Source organism: Terrapene carolina, unplaced genomic scaffold (genome assembly GCF_002925995.2).
Source record: "Terrapene carolina triunguis isolate 2854851 unplaced genomic scaffold, T_m_triunguis-2.0 Scaffold26, whole genome shotgun sequence".
NCBI lineage: Eukaryota > Metazoa > Chordata > Testudines > Emydidae > Terrapene > Terrapene triunguis.
The window spans coordinates 641,180-662,918 of NW_020664377.1; the positions used below are offsets into that span (position 1 = coordinate 641,180).

The window sequence follows — 21,739 nt, forward strand, 5'->3', positions numbered from 1 at the left end:
TTAGAAGGAACGCTGTCTGAGTCCCCTGCGTTCTCTCTTCAACACCTTCCTTTTCCCCCGCCCCCTTCTCCCAGAGGAATCCCTGTTTTACAGGCTCATCTAAGGACTTCCAGATCCTTAATTTAATTACCAGCCCTTTCTTATCTTAAAATCACCCTGCCTCTGTTTGTAAACAAAATACTGACTCCTTGCCCCAGGGCATCAGCTGAGACCAGCACCTCCCCTCTCTGAACTCACATTGCACACCCAGGCTGCAGGGCAGTTAACAGCTCTGCCTGGGGCTAGGATATTCACCTGGAGCAGAGCTGCTGTATGAAGCTCCCCTCTGCTCCTCTGAAATGGTGCCCCTGTTTGCAGGTTGGCTCAAAACAGATGAAATCATCAGAGCTAATAGCTTTGACATTGTCCCTTAACAACTCAAGTGTTTCATGAGAGGTGGCTGTCTTGAGCTGTGCTTTTCCTTCCTGCTTGTTTTTCAAGTCAGCCGTCTGACTGACCTAAACTAATATATTCATACAGTAAACATCCCAATAACCAGACTAACATATAGTATTCATAAATTGTCACAGGGCAGTTCCCAATCCATCCCAGCTGTTTTCAAACATATAGCATTTGGTGATCTACTTAAAGAGTCTATGGTTGCAGATTTCAGAGTCTATGGTTGCAAGTGGCAATCTTAAAATGCTATCAAAAGGACATGTGAATGTTAAAGGAGAGCTTTTTAGACTCTGAATATACACTCCAGAAAGAGTGGCAAAAGGAACACATACTCGCTCTGATTTGGCTATCCTGCTAAGGTTGGAAATGGGTAAATTTCTTGGAAAGACTCAGACTGAAAGTTTGTGTGTTAAAATGCCCATTCCATATGCTGGTCACTTATAAAATATCTCATTCTCTGGCTTTTTCCTCTTAGATCAAGGACACTTTCCTTAGGACATACACTGAAGCTATCCAGAATTACAACGGCAACGATGAGCGAAGCCTCGCAGTGGATGACGTACAACAGAGTGTAAGTTTAAAATAGCTATTTGTAAAAAGATGTAAACAGAATCTATTCTTGTTTGATCACAAAACATGAATTGCCAATGGCTCAAATAGCTGTGTTAGTAAGTTATATTTTAGGGGCTAAACTGATTACATGGGGTTTCAGCCTGCATTCCTTCCACACCCACAGCTGCTACTGATTAGACCTTCAAGGTGTTGGTTCCAGGATTCAATACCTAGAATGGAGAGACAGGATTCTGAATACCTGGGGTGAAATGCTGGCTCCAAGTGGGTGAGAGTTTTGCCGGTGACCTCAATGGTGCCTCGATCGCATCTTTGGTATTTACTAGCTACAGAATAGCCAGTCTATCCAAGGGTGCTCTGTGCTTGTTTGGGACACTGTACTGTGAATATCCTGGACGAAAGAACCACCACCAGAAGACAGTATTTCACAAACTATATTGCCATGGCATCTAGCAGGCATCTTCTGACAACTGCTACTTTTTAAAACCAGTTGAGTTCACCCCTAATCTTGGGCTTGGTCAGTATTAGAAAACGTATAGCCTTGTGACATAATCAATTTAAAATCAATATAGTTATCCTGGGGCAAACCCTTAATATGGACTCATTTAAGCTGGTCTAAATCACACTTAAGATGATCTAGTTTAATATGGAAACTTCATTTTACATTTATTTAGTTAAACCAATGCAAGTTTTATAATGCAGACAAGCCCTTGTGCTAGTCCAGGGGTAGGCAACCTATGGCACGTGTGCCGAAGGCGGCACGCGAGCTGATTTTCAGTGGCACCCACACTGCCCGGGTCCTGGCCACCGGTCCGGGGGGCTCCACATTTTAAATTAATTTTAAATGAAGCTTCTTAAGCATTTTAAAAACCTTATTTACTTTACATACAACAATAGTTTAGTTATATATTACAGACTTATAGAAAGAGACCTTCTAAAAACATTAAAATGTGTTACTGGCACGCAAAACCTTAAATTAGAGTGAATAAATGAAGACTCGGCACATCACTTCTGAAAGGTTGCCGACCCCTGTGCTAGTCTTTAGTTGTTTGGTGTTTAGTTAGGATCATAGAGTGTGAGCAGTTCTTATTCTAAAGAGGCTCTGCCACTAGCATTATAAAGCTTTACAAATATGAACATGATTAGTCAGGATTTGGTCATCTAGCTTCCTGTTTAGTTGATAACCTATAGCAGTTCTCTTTGCAAAAGACAATGAAAGGCCTGGAAGATGAAACCTGTCAAGAAAGGTTAAGAGAACTGGGCATGTTCCATTGGGAGAAAAGATGGGTGAGGGACACACGTGACTGCCTACAGTTGCTCCACGAGATGTTTTCAAACAGGTTATTGTCCTTCCATAACAAAGACTGAATAAACAGTAGTGGAGGAAAGATGCAGCAGGTTTTAAAAATGGAAGTGGGGCTTTAATTATAAGAAGAATTTGGCAGTGGAACAAGATTACCAAAAGGACGGTGCTTTTCCCCCTCACTTGAGATATTTGGGGCTAGACGAGACACCCCACTTACAATCTCTTGTCACACTGAGAATTTGCCATTTATTCCCCATCTTTGACAGGCTTTGCCAGGTTTTTAGTCTAGAATAGGACACACCTCCCACCCTCACAAAAGCATTTTGAAAGTGTAAACCCACCAGTTCTGCTTTTATTTGCTATTTTGTTAACTCTTTTAAAGAAGTCTTATGAGTTAGGCTACGTCTTCACTACAGGGGGGGGTCGATTTAAGATACGCAAATTCAGCTACGCGAATAGCGTAGCTGAATTCGACGTATCGCAGCCGACTTACCCTGCTGTAGGGACGGTGGCAAAATCGACCTCTGCGGCTTCCCGTCAATGGCGCTTACTCCCACCTTCGCTGGTGGAGTAAGAGCGTCGATTCGGGGATCGATTGTCGCGTCCCGATGGGACGCGATAAATCGATCCCCGAGAGGTCGATTTCTACCCACCGATTCAGGCGGGTAGTGTAGACCTAGCCTTAGAGAGGCTTGATTCATCCTCTTAAACCTGTACTGCTTTATCTCTATTTGTGGTCCCCCTATGTGCTTAATAACTCTCTCATTTTTCTCAGCTGTTTTTCCTGTTACCAAGGGAAGGCTTTTCAATTTAGATTTCCCAGGATCATGTTTAGCACCTTTTTGAAAAGATAGGTACACTGTTGGCCTTCTTCCCATCCTCCAGTATCGTAGTGCTTGCTGATGGTAACTTACCTATTTTGGGCGGTAGTTCAGTTACTCCATTCTTCAGTATAAGCAAAGAGCCCCAGCCGGCTCCCACTGAAGTAAGTGGGAATTAAGCTACTGACTTCTGTGTGAGCAGTATCAGTCCCAGGCTTATTTGGAAAATAAGTCTTAGTGAGTAGCCTTGGTCTGACCTCACTCTGAAAGGTAAGATCTGAAACTATTCCTATGCTTGTTTTAACACTGGCTTCTTTTATTATCTACTCTTTCTTTGTAGCTGAGATGCTGTGGCATTCAGAACTACACCAACTGGAGCACTAGCCCTTACTTCTTTGAACACGGTATTCCCCCAAGCTGCTGCATGAACGCCAGTGACTGCAATCCCCAGGATCTGCGCAATATGACCGTTGCTGCCACTAAAATAAACCAGAAGGTACAGGCCACTGTGTGCCAAAGGCAACTGAGATGCAACTATCCGATGAATTAGTTCGCACATTACTACATATGGTGTCATTGAAGTGCGGTTCCTGCCTAGCGATATGAAGAGTGTGGAAACTGGGGATGGAGAAGTGGATAAGATTGCCCACTGCTTGCCACCCAACACTTAAACTGACATTTCTGAAATAAGCAGACACAGAAACCCGACCAGTGAGATGTGAACTCACTTCTCATTCCCATCACATTTGGTCAGGTACAGCATCTTGCACAGAGGCAAAGCTGGCAAGACTGTTTAAATACACAGAAGTGAGGCAGCTGACCTCGGTACTTATGTCAATCAGCAGTTCTCATTCTCACTGACTCCCTCCCCGCCATCTTGTCTTCTGTCAGAAATTTCAGGCGTTGGATGCTAACAGCCCAAACAGAGAAAATAGGGATGATTGACGTGAAGCGTTGTGAGGTAGTGAGATATGTTTGCTGTGCCCCGTCTAATCTCATTGGATTCATACTGCTGCAGGCAGAACAGAGCTAACATTGACCCCTCCCCACCTTCAAAAAGACAATTGGGAGAGTAGTATCGAGAGAGAGTGAGTGAGATAGCAAAACAAATAAATTAATAACAGAATACAAATGCAGAAAATGTGAAGAAAAGAGGGGAAAAGAGGAAACAATGCAACATGTAGAAAAGACGCTCCTAATACTGTGTTGTGCAAGGAGACATTCATTGCTGGCACAGAACTTCTTTCCTGTTGACTTTTTGCATAAGATTTTCAAGAGAGGTAACAAATTGTTCATAAAGGGAATAATCCTGATGCCAAATTAAACCTTGATATAACACCATGACTTCGGTGGTTACAGGAGAGATTAATTCGCCCCAGCGCATTTAGTGATTTATTTCTCTTGTCATTTCTCGTCTATTTCCAGTGTAACTGTTAACACAAGAAATTATTGGTATATAACAGAAAAATGCAGAAACGGTTGGTTGTGTTCTATTTTAATCCTTTTCAGCTTGTACTTCAACTCAGCTGCCTGTCCGTCAGGGACTTGGAGATGGGGATTGAGGTCACATTTACGACTCTACCTTTGTAAAGCAGTCAAATAGAGTGTTTTTCCAGTCCATACCAAGAAGACAATAATACTGGATTAGCTTCCACTAACCTATCCTTCAGTCACAGTAGCCTACTGTGAGCCAATCAGTGCTAATGGATTTGGAACAGGGATGATGTCGGTCTATTGTGAAACTTGAAATAATTGTCATCAATGTAATGTTGCTGTGCTGGGTGAGTTTAAAGGATTTGCAAAGACATTAATTTACACTCGTTAATTAGTGCCAGATTCTGCCTTTTGTAGAGAGGGAGGAGGGGAAGGTGCAGTGGGGCTGAGCTGCACCAGGAGGAATTCTGACTGAGGCCAGGACTACACTACATGCTTACTTGGGTATAACTACGTCACTCAGGGGTATGAAAACTCCACACCCCTGAGTGATGTAGTTATACCAATCTACTCCCCCCCCCCACTGTAGACAGTGTTATGTCAGTGGGAGAGCTTCTCCTGCCGACATAGCTACCGCCTCTTGCAGAGGTGGGGTAACTAAGCTGACTGGAGAATGCTACAGTGGTGCAGCTGCGCCAGTGCAGCGTTTGTAGTGTAAACCTGTCCTGAGTTGGCCAGAATTCCTCCTGGGGAGCACACTTGGGAGCCAGGAGCTCTGCCACCGCCCAGCTCTTCCTCCATCTCCCAGGCTTCAGAGTGTACCCATCTCCTTGTTGTGTAGCTACTAGAAAATGGACAGAACTGTGGCCTTGGCCTCACTGGTCCACTTACAGGTACCCATGGAGTTCTAATGAGGAGTAGACCTGATGCTTCTGAGCCATACTGTCGCTGCGGGAGAAGGTGCAGGAAAGGTTATAGCTTTTACACGTATACTCCTACAAATACTTGGCTGGCTGGATAGATAGAGGCTCTTGGCACCCTCCCCCTCATCACAATCTGACCTTGAGTTAATTTGCCTTTTTGCTGTGGACAAAACTGAAATATTATTTCAAATGATAACTGGAAGGGAAATGCACAGTAGTTTAAAATCAATGCCTTCCAGCTGATCCCTCCCACGTTTAAACTGGGGTGCAGTTATCTTGTTCTAATGTTCTGATTGGTACTGCAGACTCACCAGCATTCACTCTCACTTCATAGAGGGCCAATCTTCATTTTATCTTTAATTTGATTATTTTCTACCAGCCGTTATCCATAGAGTCTCTGTTTCTGAAGTAGCTGACTTGATTATTTTGTCCACGGATTGTCCAGGGATAGTTTGAAGGTCTTGCCCATATCTGAGAACTCTGTTTCAGTTGCCATTTAAATCCAAGACTTAAAGAACTCTCCGCTGGGGAGCTGTCCCAGATCTTTGAGTTGCTCAAAGAAACTTGAACAAGGTGGGCTATTTCTGAGAGGTGGGAGGGGAACAGGAACAAAAAGCAAAGCAAAAGGAGTTGTGGCTGGTCTGGTACTGTAGCTTACAGGGAAGGAACAGCCTTGATGGTCTCTGAACAGACTCTCATCCTGTTCTCAGCCAAGAAGGAGGTTTGTGATTAAGGATAAGATTTTTGTCATGGAAGTCAGAAATCCTATGACTTTCAGAGACCTCTGTGACATTTTCCATTGCAGCTTCAGCCCTGGGGCAGTGGGGCTGGAGAAGTCAGCTGGCGGGGGGCCTGGAGCTCCAAGCCACGGTGGGGCTTGGGTTCTCATCCCTCCTATCAGACCCGCCCCCCATTATTTTTAGTAAAGTCACAGACAGGTCGCAGGCTTCCATGAATTTTTGGTTATTGCACATGACCTGTCCGTGACATTTACTAAAAATAACAATGATAAAATCTTAACCTTATTTATGATACTTGCCTGTGTGTATTTTTTGCAGGATTGGGGACATACAGGTCCCTTTGTTGCAGAGGTCTGTCTCTCTCTCTCTAGCTCTCATTTATGGATTAAATACATTTGAAATGCAGTCTTTTCCTAGTCTCCAAAAACCAGTAATAGGAACAGGCTTCAAAAAAAAAAGGTAAAATAAGGTGCTAAAAGTTCACAAAGAGTACTAATGAATTACCAATGGAGGCTTATTCTAGTGGTCTGATCACACGACTGGAAGTCAGAAACTCCTGGACTGTGTTTCCCAACTCTGCTACTGATTAGCTAAGTGACTTTGGGAAGTCGTTTAGGGTTAGAGTCACAAAAGGACCTAGGCATGTAACTGTTGCTTTAGGTCCCTAGATTCCAGAATCATACTTGGTTGGAATTCACAAAGCCCCCATCCAGCTGTTTCAAAACTGTGTGCAGGTGCCTAAACTCTCTCTCAGGTGCCTGAATTTTTCCAGTTATTTTACTCCATCCAAACACCTACTTTACTCCAACACTCCACGTCTGGACACTTAAGTCGCAGAGTGATTCATGAAAGGAAGATACGTCTTCCTCCGCCTAATTCACCTGTGGGGCCCAATCCCTTAAGTGTGCTCAGAGCTCACTTGCCGGATTGGGCCCTGTATACTGACGTGCACATAACAGCCAGGGGAAGGGAGAGGACAACCTCCCTCACAACTGTTAGCCCAGAGGTTAGAGTATCTACCTGAGGTGGGGGAGACCCCCAGTTCAAGTGCTACCTCCACGTCAGAGGGGAAGACGGCATTTGAACAGGGATCTGCCATTTGTCAGGTGAGTGCCCTCACCATTGGGATATAGGCTCCTTAGATGTTGGTCTCCCTCAATCTGCCCAGTCTCCTGTTCCATTATGAATAAGTCATTAAAAAATTAATCGGAGCAGGGGGACAGGACCCTGGGTTTCCCACCGCCCAGGTGAGTGCTCTGCCAGGCTACAGAATCATTCTCATGCTTGTGCTTTCTTGTGCTCTCTCTCTCTGTGACCCAAATGACTTCTTCATGATTTATTCACAGTGGAACAGCTGAGGGAGCCCCACTTCAGAATATTCTGTAGCCCAGTGGCCAGGACACTCACCTGAGAGGCGGCAGATCCCTGCTCCTCCTGAGGTGAAAGGGGGATTTGAACCAGGCGTCTCCCACATCTCAGGTGACTACCCTAACCACTAGGTTAAAAGTTATGAGGGAGTCTCCACCCTCCCAGCTTCTTGTTAAAAAACAAAACAAAAAAGCCATGGGCACCAGATGCCAAGAAAGGATTTCCAGCTGAGAATCCGAAACAGAGGGAGGCACCTCCCTGCAGTCTGGATTTAAGCACTAAACTCCCTAAGAAGGGTGGGGTTTGGGACACATCTCTCCCATTGGCTAATTTAGGCTGCTCCCCATCTAGCATGCTGGCTTTTGTGATACCATTCTGAGGCACGTATCTCTCCCCATTCATTTTATAGGGAACCTGCATGCCTAACCCTGGCTTTGGAATCCCAGTGATTTTTTTCTAGGCACCTAAAAGTTAGGTGTGGTGATGCCAAGTGAATCTAGCCCTAAATCTCCTCATCTATTAAATGAGGCTAATATCTAACACTGAGCTGTCATTAGGATTCGCTAACCAAAGTGCATTACAAACAAATCCTAAGCATTATTTTTCTCTAAAATGTTGATAAAGGAACAGGAATAGGGATGCAAATGAAGTGATAGTTGCTAAATAGGGTTCCCCCTCCCCTCCAATAGCTGCGTCGTTACAATATACAGAATTTTTCAAGTTTGTTTGGTAATGTCTGCACCACTCTTGAGGGTGCACCAGTTCTGAGGGTGCACAACAAGGACTGAGCGCTTACATCATAATCATACAATAAATTGCCAGAAACAGTAAATTATGGCGTCCTGGAAAAACATTCTACACATGAGGTGAATGAGTAAAGTTATCTTACTAGCATGATCTTTTTAACAAGTAAGACTTTGTCTCTCTCAAATTACCATAACTGTGAGCTGTTACATCTTGTGCAAGCGATTGAACACAATAGATTTGAGAACCTTTGGGAAAGGCTGGAAAAATATGAAGGCACATCTGGCAGAATGAAAGAATTGGTTGAACTCTCTAGCCTCATTTCATAATATGCAGGACATACAACCATAGTTGCTTGATATGTTAAACGAGTAAGCTTGAAATAATGTATAGTTAGTATAATGTTGCAAGATGTAATTAGGGGTTAATATGTATGTTGAAACATCTCATAACTGATTTATGGCTGCCCTGGAGTTGAGTCACTCTTAACTTTATCTACCATTTCATTACTCTGAGGATTAAAAAAAATGTATTTTATCTTACAAAAGAGGTTCAAGAAATCATGTAAATGGCCTACATTTAACAAAGGGCGTTTTCTTCTTCTGACCACTAGTGTGCAGTATAAGGCCCTGATATCCTCTAAAAACATGCTTAAGAGTTTGCAGGATTGGAGCCTGTGTGTGCACTTGCATACGTATGATGAATAGACTCATAATGCTGCACGGATGCTGACTTTTTTTTTCCCCCGGTGGGTGCTCCACCCCTGCTCTGCCCCGAACCCCCGAGGTCCCGCCCTTGCTCTGCCTCATTCTGCCCCCTCCCCTGAGGCCCACCCACCCATCGCTCGCTCCTCTCCGCTCTCGAGACCCCTCCCGAGCACCTCCCGCAGGCTGCTGTGATCCTCGGCCAGCCCCAGGGGCCCGCTGCCCAACAGCTGATCGATCAGCAGCCAGACCCCAGGCCAGAGCCACTGTGGCCAGTGGGTGCTGAGCACCCCCTATTTTTTTTCCTATGGGTGCTTGAGCCGCAGAGCACCCACAGAGTCAGTGCCTGTGTCACAGTGGCAGTGCTGGAGTCAAGACTGAGAAAGGCGAGACAAGTAAAATTCCACTCTTTTCTCAGCTTCCTATAGAACTGACACAGATATAACATATGCACTTGGCCTCAGTCTGAGAATAAGTTCGTGCTGAGTTTGGGGAGAAAAGCTGGGTTGTTTGGGGGGGGGGTTGGTGGGGTTTGTATCAGGGGGAAAAAATCAGACTGTTTGTGCTTGTGGTTTTCAGTCAATGACTTAGATTCCTTTAAACACCTGAAACTGGAAAAGCTAATTGCAAACACATTTTTGAAAAAATAATTTAAGAAAATATATGTATTGAGAGAGAGACAGACCTCAAAAGCATGTCCAAGAACAGCCTGTGCACACACATTCTCTGCCTCCTACCCCCAGTTTGAAAGGCCGTGTATTGAGGTAGGGGGAGAGTGGCTCTGATGGGATCGGGGTCTCGACTGTAGACCAGGAATGTGTATTTGAAGGGGGAGGGGGCTTGTTTGTTCTTTTCTGCTCAAAAAAACCTCAAGGAAACAGTCGAACCCCCCTCCCCCCCCCCCAAAAAAACCCTTCAGTACTGTCATATATTAAAAGTAATAAACCATTCCAGACCATGCCTGGTGCCTTTAGAGGGACACGGCCAGGCAGGACACCTTCCTACGCATCCGAGCCATGCTTATGTTAAACAGCAGCATGTTCCTAAATAAGCTAGTGTTACGCTAGCGGGTGCCCCCTCCTGGCCAGGCACTAGAACTGCCATGAGCGGAATCAAGACCTCCTTTGCTCTGGATCCCATGGGTGTTTCAAGCTTCTGTAGCCTCATCAGGCTGCAGCACCAGTTTCTCCCTTGGCCTCTCTGGCACATTTACTAGCACTAACTCTGTCTGTCATCCCTTTCCCAGAAATGGGGCTCCTCGGCCCACCTGCCCTCGGCCCCCACCACCAGGGCTGACCCCCAGGATGCCCCAGTTACTTAAACACACCCTTCTCCCAGAACTCCCCTCGAAGGTGTGAAGCTTCTGGTTACAGTGTAACTCTCGGGGGCATGCAGCGGTTGTGGAGTAGTTAGCACAGAGACACACTGTGCACAGAGTCTAACACATTTATGCTCTTTTACTTAATCGTATAAAAGCAGAGGAGAGTACAGCTCATACAAAACAAGAAGCATCTTAAACCGCAATGTCCCTTACTATCTTGGGGGCAGGCAGGCAGGGAGCCCCCTGCTTCAGGAGGTGGTATGTGCTGGGTTGCTTCTCCCTTCTGAACTGGAGAAAATGCCCCCTCCCCACCCAGCAGACCAGCCTCTGCCCTTTTGAAACCTTTGGCCCAGGTGACGCCCATGCCAGCTTCCCCATGTGGACACACATCCCTACTGGGTGATTTCATTGCCCAGGTGACTTCCCCCTACTAAACCAGTTCTGCTGCGTAGGGACCATCTGTTGTCTAGAAGAGTGAATAGATTTCCGGCAGTTTACAGTCTCAGAGTCAACTATCCTCTGTTGTTCTTTTGCCACCAGCCTTTGACATCTTAACCCAATGTGGAGGCAAACAGACCATAGCGAAGGCAGAAGTCTGGGCATTCAGAATGGAGTTTGTAGCCTGACACAGACACACAGGATACGTCTACAGTGCAATAAAAAACCTCCAGCGCCAACTGTCAAAACCTGCGTCAATTGACTCGGGCTTCAGGGGTTGGGCTGCGGGGCTGAAAATAGCAGTGCAAACGTTCAGGGTCGGGCTTGAGCCTAGGCTCTGAGACCCACCCTCCTTGCAGCGTTTCAGAGCCCAGGCTCCAGCTGGAGTCCAAATGTCTACACTGCCATTTTTAGCCCTGCAGCCCAAGCCCTGTGAGGCCAAGTCAGCTGACACGGGCCAGCTGTGGCCATGCCATGGGTCTTTTATTGCAGTATAGACGTACCCATAAGGGTTCGTAATCTCTCACACAATTCATAAATTGTACAGACATATTCCCAAATTGTCACAGCTAGCATGATTCATTTTTACTGCCTGTATCTTGTCAGGTTCTGCTTTGTTTTCAGATCGACTCTGTTGAGGCCTTACTTTTTTTTTAAATATCAAAAAGATTTTCCTTAATAATACAACAGTGTCTTATTTATTACAGCATCACATTAGGCTTCTTTCCCATTCTAGCAAATTTGTTTCTAAAATGTACTGTTTCTGTCTTCACGATTGTTGGGTACACTCATCACTTAACAGGAATTGTTATTAAATAAAATAAGTTAAAATGTTGTTGGAAGTCATGATAAAAATACCCAATTTCTGACTGAAGCCAAATGAAATGGGGGAAGGGGCACACACGCTCAAAGCCTGATTATGTTTGTCTTTGTTTTACAGGGCTGTTATGATCTGGTGACCAGTTTTATGGAGACAAATATGGGAATCATAGCTGGAGTGGCTTTTGGAATTGCATTCTCACAGGTATACAATTATACTACATGAACTAGGTGGGTTTTTTTCTCTTTTCCTCTTCCCCTGGCTTCAGGGAAGGATTATAATAAGGGACAGAGCTCAGAATGCTCATTAGTCCTTTGGTCATCTGTTCATTGATTTTCTTTTTTCAACTTAAATGCAATTTCTCCTTGGGAATATGCAGTTATGATTCAACTAATGACTAGCTCAAGGAAAATCACTTGTCCCTCTGTTGGGTCAAAGAGAGGTTAACCCAATAAAGCATTGTTTTAAATGGAGCATAAACAACTCAAAAGCCAAATAGCTGATCCATATGTTGGATAGGCTTTTCACTCTTCAGGCTTTCTTTTTTAAAGATCTTGTTATAAAATTCAAAGATCTTTAAAATAAGAACATAAATTTAGCCTGGCTCATTCAAAAACTGTTTGTTTTGTTTTGTTTTTTATGTGGTGACCCGCACTATTTGCTTATTTCAGCTTCACTGTAAAGAGAAAAAAGTTCAGGGTGGGAGAGGACTAATTGTTAAAACTCTGTTCATTCTACTAACTTTTCTAAATGAAAAACCCCTTTGATTTTTGTGAGGAGAGGCCCCTTAAATCAACGTAGGAGTTCAGTTTCCCTAGCTACAAACAACAGCACAGCTGTAAGGAGAGAGATGCCAAAACCACAGTCTAAAAGCCACACTGTTTCATGATATGTTTTGGCATGCGGAGTATTCAGGGAAGACTAGGAAGCTGGCTATGGCTCCCTGACTTTCAAACTGCCTTGGCCCTGACATCAGTTAAAGAAGCCTAGTGACCGTTCTGACTTATTGTTGTGAGTTGGGTGAAACTTTGGGTTGAGTTAAAACCCCAGTGAGATTGATAGGTGTGAATTTACCCTTCAATTAACATAACTGTAAGCATAAGCTCCCACATAAAAGAAAAGGTACGTGTGAACCTGCCCAGGAGTTTTTGACTGAGTCATAGGCCCCAACTTCCCCTCTTTCCCGTGGGTGCTCGACCCCGCCACCGTCCCCACTCCACCCCTTCCATAAGGCTCCACCCCTGCCCTGCCTCCTCCCACCCCTTCCCCAGAGTCCCCGCCCTAACTCCGCCCCCTCCCTGCCAATATTCCAACTCCTTCCCCAAATCCCCACCCCGGCCCAGCCTCTTTCCCGCCTCCTCCCCTGAGCGCGCCATGTTCCCGCTCCTCCCCTCCCTCCCAGAGTGTGCTAACGCTGCCAAACAGCTGTTTAGCGGCGGCTGGATGGGAAATGCTGGGAGGTAGGCGGAGGAGCGGGGATGCGGCGTGCTCGGGTGGGAGGAGGAGGTGGGGCGGGGGCTGAGGGGAGCTTGGCTGCTCCCCGTGGGTGCTCCAGCCCTGGAGCACCCACGGAGTCGGTACCTATGGACTGAGAATTGTTTCGGGTAGGGTATTTGCATGTAGAGATCACATAGAAAGAGAGGACAAAAGAACAAAGAGGGAGAGAGAGGCAAGAAAGCCAAGCAGTATCCTCTAAGTATAGTGTGATCCTATAGCTAGAGAGCTTTTGAGTCTTATGTTGACTAGAGGGTTGGGGGCTGTAAGCTAAGAAACTGCTCATTTTGTTCTCAGTTCCTTTTGCACTCAGAGAAGCAGGATTTTGTACATTCCTTGTAAATAAACAAGATTGCATCAAAGAAAATACCAGACTCCGTCAGTTTCTACTTTTAGCTGGAACATCCCCAGAGCCCCAAACTCTGACTAGCTATTTGGGTCGAAAAGGACCAAAGATTAGTTAAAAGAAGCCTAGGGACTGTTCTAAATTATGAAAACTGCTTATGGTCCTTACACCAGTGAAAACCAGGAATACTACCTGCATCTTCCACAAAATCTTGACCCTTCTTTGTAGTAGTCATTTGCCTTGGAATGGTGAGAATCCCCTCAAAATGTGCAGAAATAGGAGAAAGAAAACCACATTTAGGAGCCCAATGCCAAACCATTTCCAAAACAGGACAGTGAGGTGCATGCACATTCGTGGGATTAAACTACTTCCATCTGAGCGAATATTTGCCTTCTCTCTTCTAGACCCAGAACAGGTTGACTGTAAACACTACACTTGAAAGTTGTCATTACAGCTGGCATTTGCTTTGGTCATTTAATGTTAAAAATCCAGCTCCAGGCATTTTAGAAGTGTAAACCTGATGGCACGAGGCACCATATTTTAAAATATTTGTGCAGTGCTTTGAAAATGGGAAGTGCCAGCTGAGTTTATTCTGCTTCACCTTAAAACACATGAATTCAGTCAATGTGCTGCATGTAAAGACAGTGCTCTCATCTGCTAAAACACCAGCAACACTCTCCTCTTTTTACTGCAGTTTACTGCAGCACAGCCCCTTTCTCTTTTCTTGCTTGACTTGCACATCCTGTCATTCCGTGGCAAATTGTAACAGGGAGTATGACTGTCCATTATAGAGGTTAAACAGTGTGAACAGCCTTTGTTAAAACTGGGGGAACGAAGTTAGGAGTGACTTATGCATGGCTACACATTTTGGTTCAAGAAAAATAATTCTGGCAATGTTTCTATGATTTTATTTTAGTCAAATTCCTATTAACAAGTTTCACTGCTTTGCTGAACCGAGCCTATCTCTAAATTCTTCAGTATAACTGCTTCCAAGTACTGAGGAAAACTGTTAGCAGATCCATTATCCACTGAAACCCAGCCTCAGGTAGCCTGAAGTGTGTTGGTTGGATTAAGGCTTCTGACTGACTACTTTGTCTTCGATGTTACCGTCTGTTCTTTGTCACTAGAAGACCATGATGTCTTTGCTAAGAACCACACTAACATTTTCTTGTCTGAGTCTTGGTTGTGAGGAAACGTCATGCTTTGGTTCTGCACTCTGAGTTGATGGTCAGTTGTACCTGAATCATCTCAAAGCATTGACTTATCCTTCATACAGACACACAGCAAAAGAACTTTGGTAGCCAGAAGCTGTGATAACACTAGCTTTTTACTACTGTATTCCACTTCTTGACAACTGGTAGTAGTTGACTTGTTCTTGTTCCTAACCTTGATGGCACCATTATAAAGTGCTCTCTGTACTCTATCTGAATCTGTTTTTAGGTAGTCAGAATTGTGTTCAATGCAGATATCTTTAAAAAATCCATCCAAAATTGTTTGTGGACTCGGGAGGTAACATGTTGGATTATTCAGCCCTACACAATTGAGGCAAATTGCAGGATATTTTGTAGGTAAGGATCTGGACCAAGTATAAATCACCAAATCTGCTTTAGCCTAGTCACATCTTTAATGAATCTGTAGTACGTGCTGTATTTTTACGTGTAGCATTTTAACTTGGCTAGAAGCTGTTTGCAGCTGGGAGGACAATATAGAAAGAAGCCAAACTGGGATTGTTTGTCAGAGTTTTGACCTGTCTGGATATTTATTATAGGCAATCCATAATGTATGGGTTAAATTCTGTCTTTGATGGAATTGGACGGTGCAGCAAAGAAGAACAGAGATGCAGACCGATGCATCCTCTGCAGCGAGAATCATGCTGGCGCAGGCTGGATTTATCATGGCAGGCTGCAGGCAACACAATGTGAAATGCACTTTGCTGCTGCTCCGAGCAAGTGCAAAGTGCACCCTGATGTGCTGCTGGCAAGGATTTGTTGCTGCTGGCAGTGTACACTCCAGCCAACTGGGGAGCTAGACATTCTTCACTTCCAGCACACTGTTGCCGCTACACCATTAAGGAGGTGGAGGCATGAGACTCAGGCAGGCATACTTCCCAGCCCACACTTGTGCACTGTAGAAAGATTCTTCCTGGCCTGTTTGTGTGTGCGAAGTGACTCCCTACCTCGCCTAGTCCCTACCCCTTGTGGAGCAGACAGCTGAATGTAGCCTAATATGTGAAGAATACAATACAGTTGGTTCCCATTTACTTATTAATCTGTCTTGCTTGATCCACATAAGAATGGAATCCTCTGACTGATTTCAGATTAAGCAAGGCTAATAGTAACGTAGCAGGCAGAGATACAGCTTTAGGTGAGGTTTCACTGTTTCTATTTAGAATAGTTTTAATCAAGTAAAAGGCAAGTTGCACTGTTTTGCTCTTCTGCAGTAGAGCATGTTGTGCTGGCCTTTCCCTTGCATAATTTGTTAGGTGTTAACCAGTACAAGGAATGTACCAGTTCTCAGAAATGGAAAAAGGTGATGTAATGGCATGACATGTCTTATTGCTTTGGCATGATTTCTCAACCACAATTAGTGTCTGAAAAGCTGCTTTGGGACCGATGACATCTGCACAATTGCGAAGCACAGACTTTCCTTGTTGAGGTTCAAATAATAATTTTTGGAAAAGCAAATTGTTTTTGGAATCGAAGTCTGACATTGATTTTCAGCTGGAATAACTTGTGTTTAGCAGGTGCTCTTCATGAAAATGATCCCCATACACTGGACAACATAAAATAAAACTGTCCAAGTCGCCTTTAAGAGGAATGATTTTTGCCTGTGGAACACTACGTGCAGATGTTGGTTTAAAGGACATGGGATAGCCTCTTCAGGTTGGAATTACCATTGAGTTACTCATTAAGTAGGAGGGGATTGTAGTGCAGCTTTAGAGCCATATTGTTCCAGCTTTACTGCAGGATGCAGTAAAATCAATCCTTCAGAGTGCACAATACCGATTCATTTAGGGATCTGTGGTTGGATTCCCTCTAGTTCAGTACAGCATCCACTTTGTGCATATATTTTAGCACTTGCAATTTAATTTCTAGCATAAAGTTGAGTAGTTGCACCTGATTGGGGGCACAATTCAGGTGGAGGCATAACTCTTCAGATCTGTGCCCACAGCTCATGTTTGGGACAGAAGTTGCACCGACAGACAAGAAGGCTGGGCCTCAGCCTGGCTGAAAATACATTAAGGAGACTAAGAAATGTTTGAAATGTCAATTTGCCCAGTGCCAATGTGGCAGACTCAAAGCAGAGTTTCTGTTGGATTTTAAAATATTGAAAAAATATTCCTAAATGCTAAAAAAGTACATTCATAAAAATACCCCTTTTAAAGGGGCAATCTGTAAAAGCTATTACCCTGATTCTGATTTGAGTGTACAGCTTCCTCTGTCTGAGAAGAACAGAATGGCTGAGTAGAAACAGCTGTGAATGGACACTGGTCAGGAAGAGGAACAGGTTTTTTTGGCAGAAACACTCCAGGATATGAAAACTTCATAGACATTCTTGGATGAAGCCAGTGAAATCAAAAGAACTAATGCCACAATGATAGGTAAACTCAGTCCTTTCCAGACAAGCATGGAGAGCTGTGTGCCCAGAACACTGAGGATTGAGAACACAGCGATAGAAATCAAGGAGCTAAAAGGTGAAGTGTCATTCCACATGGAGAAAACTGGAGTATCAGCTCCAGCAGCTGAGTCCCTGGCTAGTCAAACACATGACTGAGTTTGTACTTATGGCCTTAAATAGGGACACATTGTGAGGATGAAACAGCACAAAGGACCTAGAGACCCAAGTAGAGGTGAAATCATTGTTCCATTTCTGTACTTTGTAATAACAGGGAACTCCTGCAGGCTATAGCATTTTACATCTTCAAATCACTTTATGACCATTAATCCTTACAACACTCCTGTGAGCTAGTATGTAAGACAAGCCATCGTGTATTCCTTGTAAACAAGACTGTTAGGAAGTTGCTACACTTAGGCTTGAATGGTCAGATTTTATATAGATTTGGACATGAGACTAGAAACCACATGCCAGAGATGTGAACGCACCACGCGCTGAATTGCACATGTTCAGATGATTTTTGACCACCAGAATGATCCTTCTTCATCATGAAGGATTTAGATTTTTAAAAGAACAGGAGTACTTGTGGCACCTTAGAGACTAACAAATTTATTTGAGCATAAGCTTTCGTGGGCTACATCCCACTTCTTCGGATGCATAGAATGGAACATACATTGAGGAGATATATATACACATACATACAGAGAGCATGAACAGGTGGGAGTTGTCTTACCAACTCTGAGAGGACAATTAAGTAAGAGGAAAAAAAACTTTTGAAGTGATAATCAAGATAGCCCAGTACAGACAGGTTGATAAGAAGTGTGAGAGTACTTACATGGGGAGATAGATTCAATGTTTGTAATGGCTCAGCCATTCCCAGTCTTTATTCAAACCTAAATTGATTGTGTCTAATTTGCATATCAATTCGAGTTCAGCAGTTTCTCGTTGGAGTCTGTTTTTGAAGCTTTTGTTTTCCAACAATTTGGAAACTTTTTCAGATTATCCTTGGCCAGACCAGAGGTTTATCCCCGGCAAATGCTTAGCACTGCCAGGAGAACATCTGGAGAAAAGGAGATGAAGAACAAGATAAAATTCAAATTCAGATGAGAGCCTGGGACTTACACATGTATGTGTTGTTTGAACGTTCTTATTCAAAATCCTGAATACCATAGAGCTGGAAGTATAAAAAGAAGTAATAAGTAAGTAAGAAAGAAGTAGATAACAGCTACAACATATTACTTTGGAGAAGATGGGAAACAGTGGGAGCTTAGGCCTAGTCTACACTACAGCTGCCGTTCGATATAAGCGACGCAATTTGAGTTACGTTAGTAGCGTAACTCAAGTCGACGTAGCTTAGATCTACTTACCGTGGGGTCCATACTATGTTATGTCCATGGGAGACACTCTCCTGCCAACATTGCTTCCACCTCTTGTTGAGGTGGAGTACGCTCTCCCATCGATTGAACATGTCTTCACTAGATCGGATAAATCGATGCCACTGCATCAATTGCAGCAGCGCAGATTTAGCTCCGTAGTGAAGACAAACCCTAAGGTGGATAAATGCAACTGTTTCTTGTGGAGAAAGGGTTTGTGTGGAGATGCAATGAGAAGGGGAAGGGTTTTTTGTGGTGGTTGTTAGGGTTTTTTGTTTGCTTGCTGTTTGTTAGTTTATTATTTGTTGTACTGTGAGTAAATAGTTGTAAGCGGACTGTAAAGATGTGTAGGTTTATAAAGATTTTTTGGCTAGCTGGTTTATGACAACCAAATTGCTCCCAAATGGCACAACCGTGATTGACCAAGTAAGTGACAATTAAATCTTTCTAGCATCCCATACCAGCACATATGTTGTTTATACTGTTTACTCAAAATCCTTAATTCTTTTTTTCTAGCCTCTCTCTGTTTTTTCCTGCCCTCCTCTCATTAACTACACTTGTTATCAGTGGAGCCATTTGTATGGGCAAATTTTAGTATATCCAAAAATGCTGTACAAAGTCCATTTATATAATGGCTTTCCCCTTTTATGCCATGCTCTGTGAAATACACGAGTTTATGTGATGGTAACATGACCCCTTAAAGGTATGAAACAGCATTTAGGCAGTGCCAAAGAGAAATAAATAGCCTGAAGGTCAGAAGGTGCACACACATGTAATCTGAATTTCAGTGGAAAGCCAACCTATTGCTTTCTGCAGGATGGATTTGAGTAAATTTGTCTCTTTAAATGTTCATCTCGTGAAATAAACACAATACCATATCCTGGGAAGTACTGTCAAGCTGAACATTGTCATTACTGGAAGTGAATATGGCATCTCTGAAACACAACAAACTTCATCGATGATTAGGAGTTGTCTACTACGTTTAATGGCATTTTATTTGTCAGAGTTCTGCTTTAAAATGACATCTCCTCCTCCTGCCCTCCCCTTCATCCCAGAAATCTAATGCAGGAAGAAGATTGTGGTGGGGGATGATTACAATAGTGATCTGTGGCCCAGATTCAGTATCAGACAGGTTTTTAAAGAGAGATTATATACTGCCTACTCTCCCCTTACAGCTAGAACTCTCTGGTTATGGCTTGGGGGTTCCTGGCCAATCAGCAGCATTCTGGAGCAGGTACCAGTATACCACCATCGCCTACAGGAAAAATGGTCTGTTGGTGACTTTGTGACATCTGTGTATTTCCACTGCCATTCAATAAAACGAAGAAGATCTGAAGAATAGCTCTGTGAAGCTCATAAGCTTGTCTTTTCCATCAACAGAAATTGGTTCAATAAAAGATATTACACCTCACTAATCTTCCCTCATACAATAAAGGGGCTCTCCTGTTTTTGATGATATGCACAAGTCCGATATAAAATCTACTATTGTCAGCTCTTTGAGGACAAAACTGTCTACTACCCTGCATGTACAGTGCCACACACAATGGGGGCCTGTTCTTCATTGATCCCGAGTCATACCACAATACATATAATAATAGCAAATATCAAACCTACTCAGCAACTTGACATGGGGTTTGTGATGCTGGCAGACCAGGTGCCAGCACTCATGCCAAGGTCCCCATGTCTCAACTGAACACTGACAAATACATAGTTGCAATCAGTCTGGCTCACCTGAATGTCTAGTATTGTTAAAATAGGCATTACGATTATATAAGAATGTGTTTAGTGTTTAGACTTTACTGAATGCTTGTGAGTTGCTGCATGCATTAAACTCACTTATAGCACCTGTATCCCATATTGTAAGGTAATATTTAAGCATTTGTATTGTACGCCTTTGTGACTGTGCAAATCACCAGACAGCAGAGAGAGATTAACTAGTGTACAGTGTTGGTCTCCAACAGAATGTGTTACATCCTGGCCAACAAGGAAGGCCCATTGACACTAGGCGGACTATTGTGGAACATTAAAGAGAACAAAAGAATTTGTTGTTCTGCTCTTCCCCACCATGAAGGAGTTATGCAAGTGAATTCCTCCCATCACTTAAGTTCGCAGCTCAGAGCACCTGGAAGGGAAGGGGGAAAAAACCCTTACAAGAAGGAACTGTATCTCTATGCTGCTTGGACTCTGGGGGGCAAGGTTTTCTAAGCATAAGAAAGGGATTCCCAGCTGCTTTGCTTGGAGTATCCCTAAAGGACATATAGCGCTTGCTTATTATAGAAGCTTCTATTACAGGGAGAGGCAAACTTTTTGGCCTGAGGGCCACATCGAGGTTCCAAAATTGTATGGAGGGCCAGTTGGGGAGGCTGTGCCTCCCCAAACAGCCAGGCATGACCCGGCCAATGCCCCCTATCCGACCCCCCCCCCGCTTCTCACCCCCTGACGGCCCCCCTGGTACTCCTGCCCCATCCACCCCCTCTACTCCCTGTGTCCTGACTGCCCCTGAACCCCCCCGCCCCTGACTGCCCCCCACCACCCAATCCAACCCCCCCTCTCCTTCCTGACTGCCCCCCCCGGACTCCTGCCCCCATGTTCCCCGCCCTGACTCCTATCCACACCCCCGCCTCCTGACCACCACCCCGAACTCCCCTGCCCTCTATCCAACCCCCTCTGCTCCCTGCCCCCTTACCGCGCTGCCTGGAGCACTGGTGGCTGGCGGCACTACAGCCACGCCGCCCAGAGCACCAGGACAGGTAGCCGTGCCACCACGCAGCTCAGAGCACTGGGTCAGGCAGCAGCTCTGCAGCTGCAATGCCCAGCCGCCCAGAGCATTGCGCCAGCAGTGGAGCGAGTGAGCTGAGGCTGCAGGGGAGAGGGAACAGCAGGGGAGGGGCTGGGGGCCAGCCTCCCGGGCCAGGAGCTCAGGGGCCGGGCAGGAAGGTTCCGCGGGCCAGATGTGGCCCGCGGGCCATAGTTTGCCCACCTCTGTTCTATTACCTTTTGAAACCTAAGATCGTAACTCATTTGTGTAAGTATGTTTACCTGCTTTAACTTTGTAAATAAGTCTTGTTTCCTTTTTAATAAATCTGTATATAGTTTATTATAGGATTGGCTACAAGTATTGTGTTTGTTGTGAGATCTGAGGTGCAATTGACTAGTCCTTTGGGACTGGGAGTAACCTGAATATTGCTGTGATTCTTGATCTAAAGGACCATCTATCTCAAAGGTAGGCTCACCTGGTGTGACAATGCGGTTCTGGCGGAACCCAACTGAGAGTGCCAACTCAG

General features: G+C 44.4%; 1 protein-coding gene across 1 annotated transcript in view; it reads left to right on the top strand.

Moving 5' to 3' along the window:
• Positions 1-21,739, top strand: part of LOC112104198 (tetraspanin-7) — a 38,605-nt gene that overhangs the window by 9,489 nt on the left and 7,377 nt on the right. The window contains exons 4-6 of the mRNA XM_029911293.1: positions 914-1,009; positions 3,476-3,631; positions 11,748-11,831. Of these exons, the coding sequence (XP_029767153.1) occupies positions 914-1,009; positions 3,476-3,631; positions 11,748-11,831 (336 nt within the window). The remainder of the gene's footprint in view (positions 1-913; positions 1,010-3,475; positions 3,632-11,747; positions 11,832-21,739) is intronic.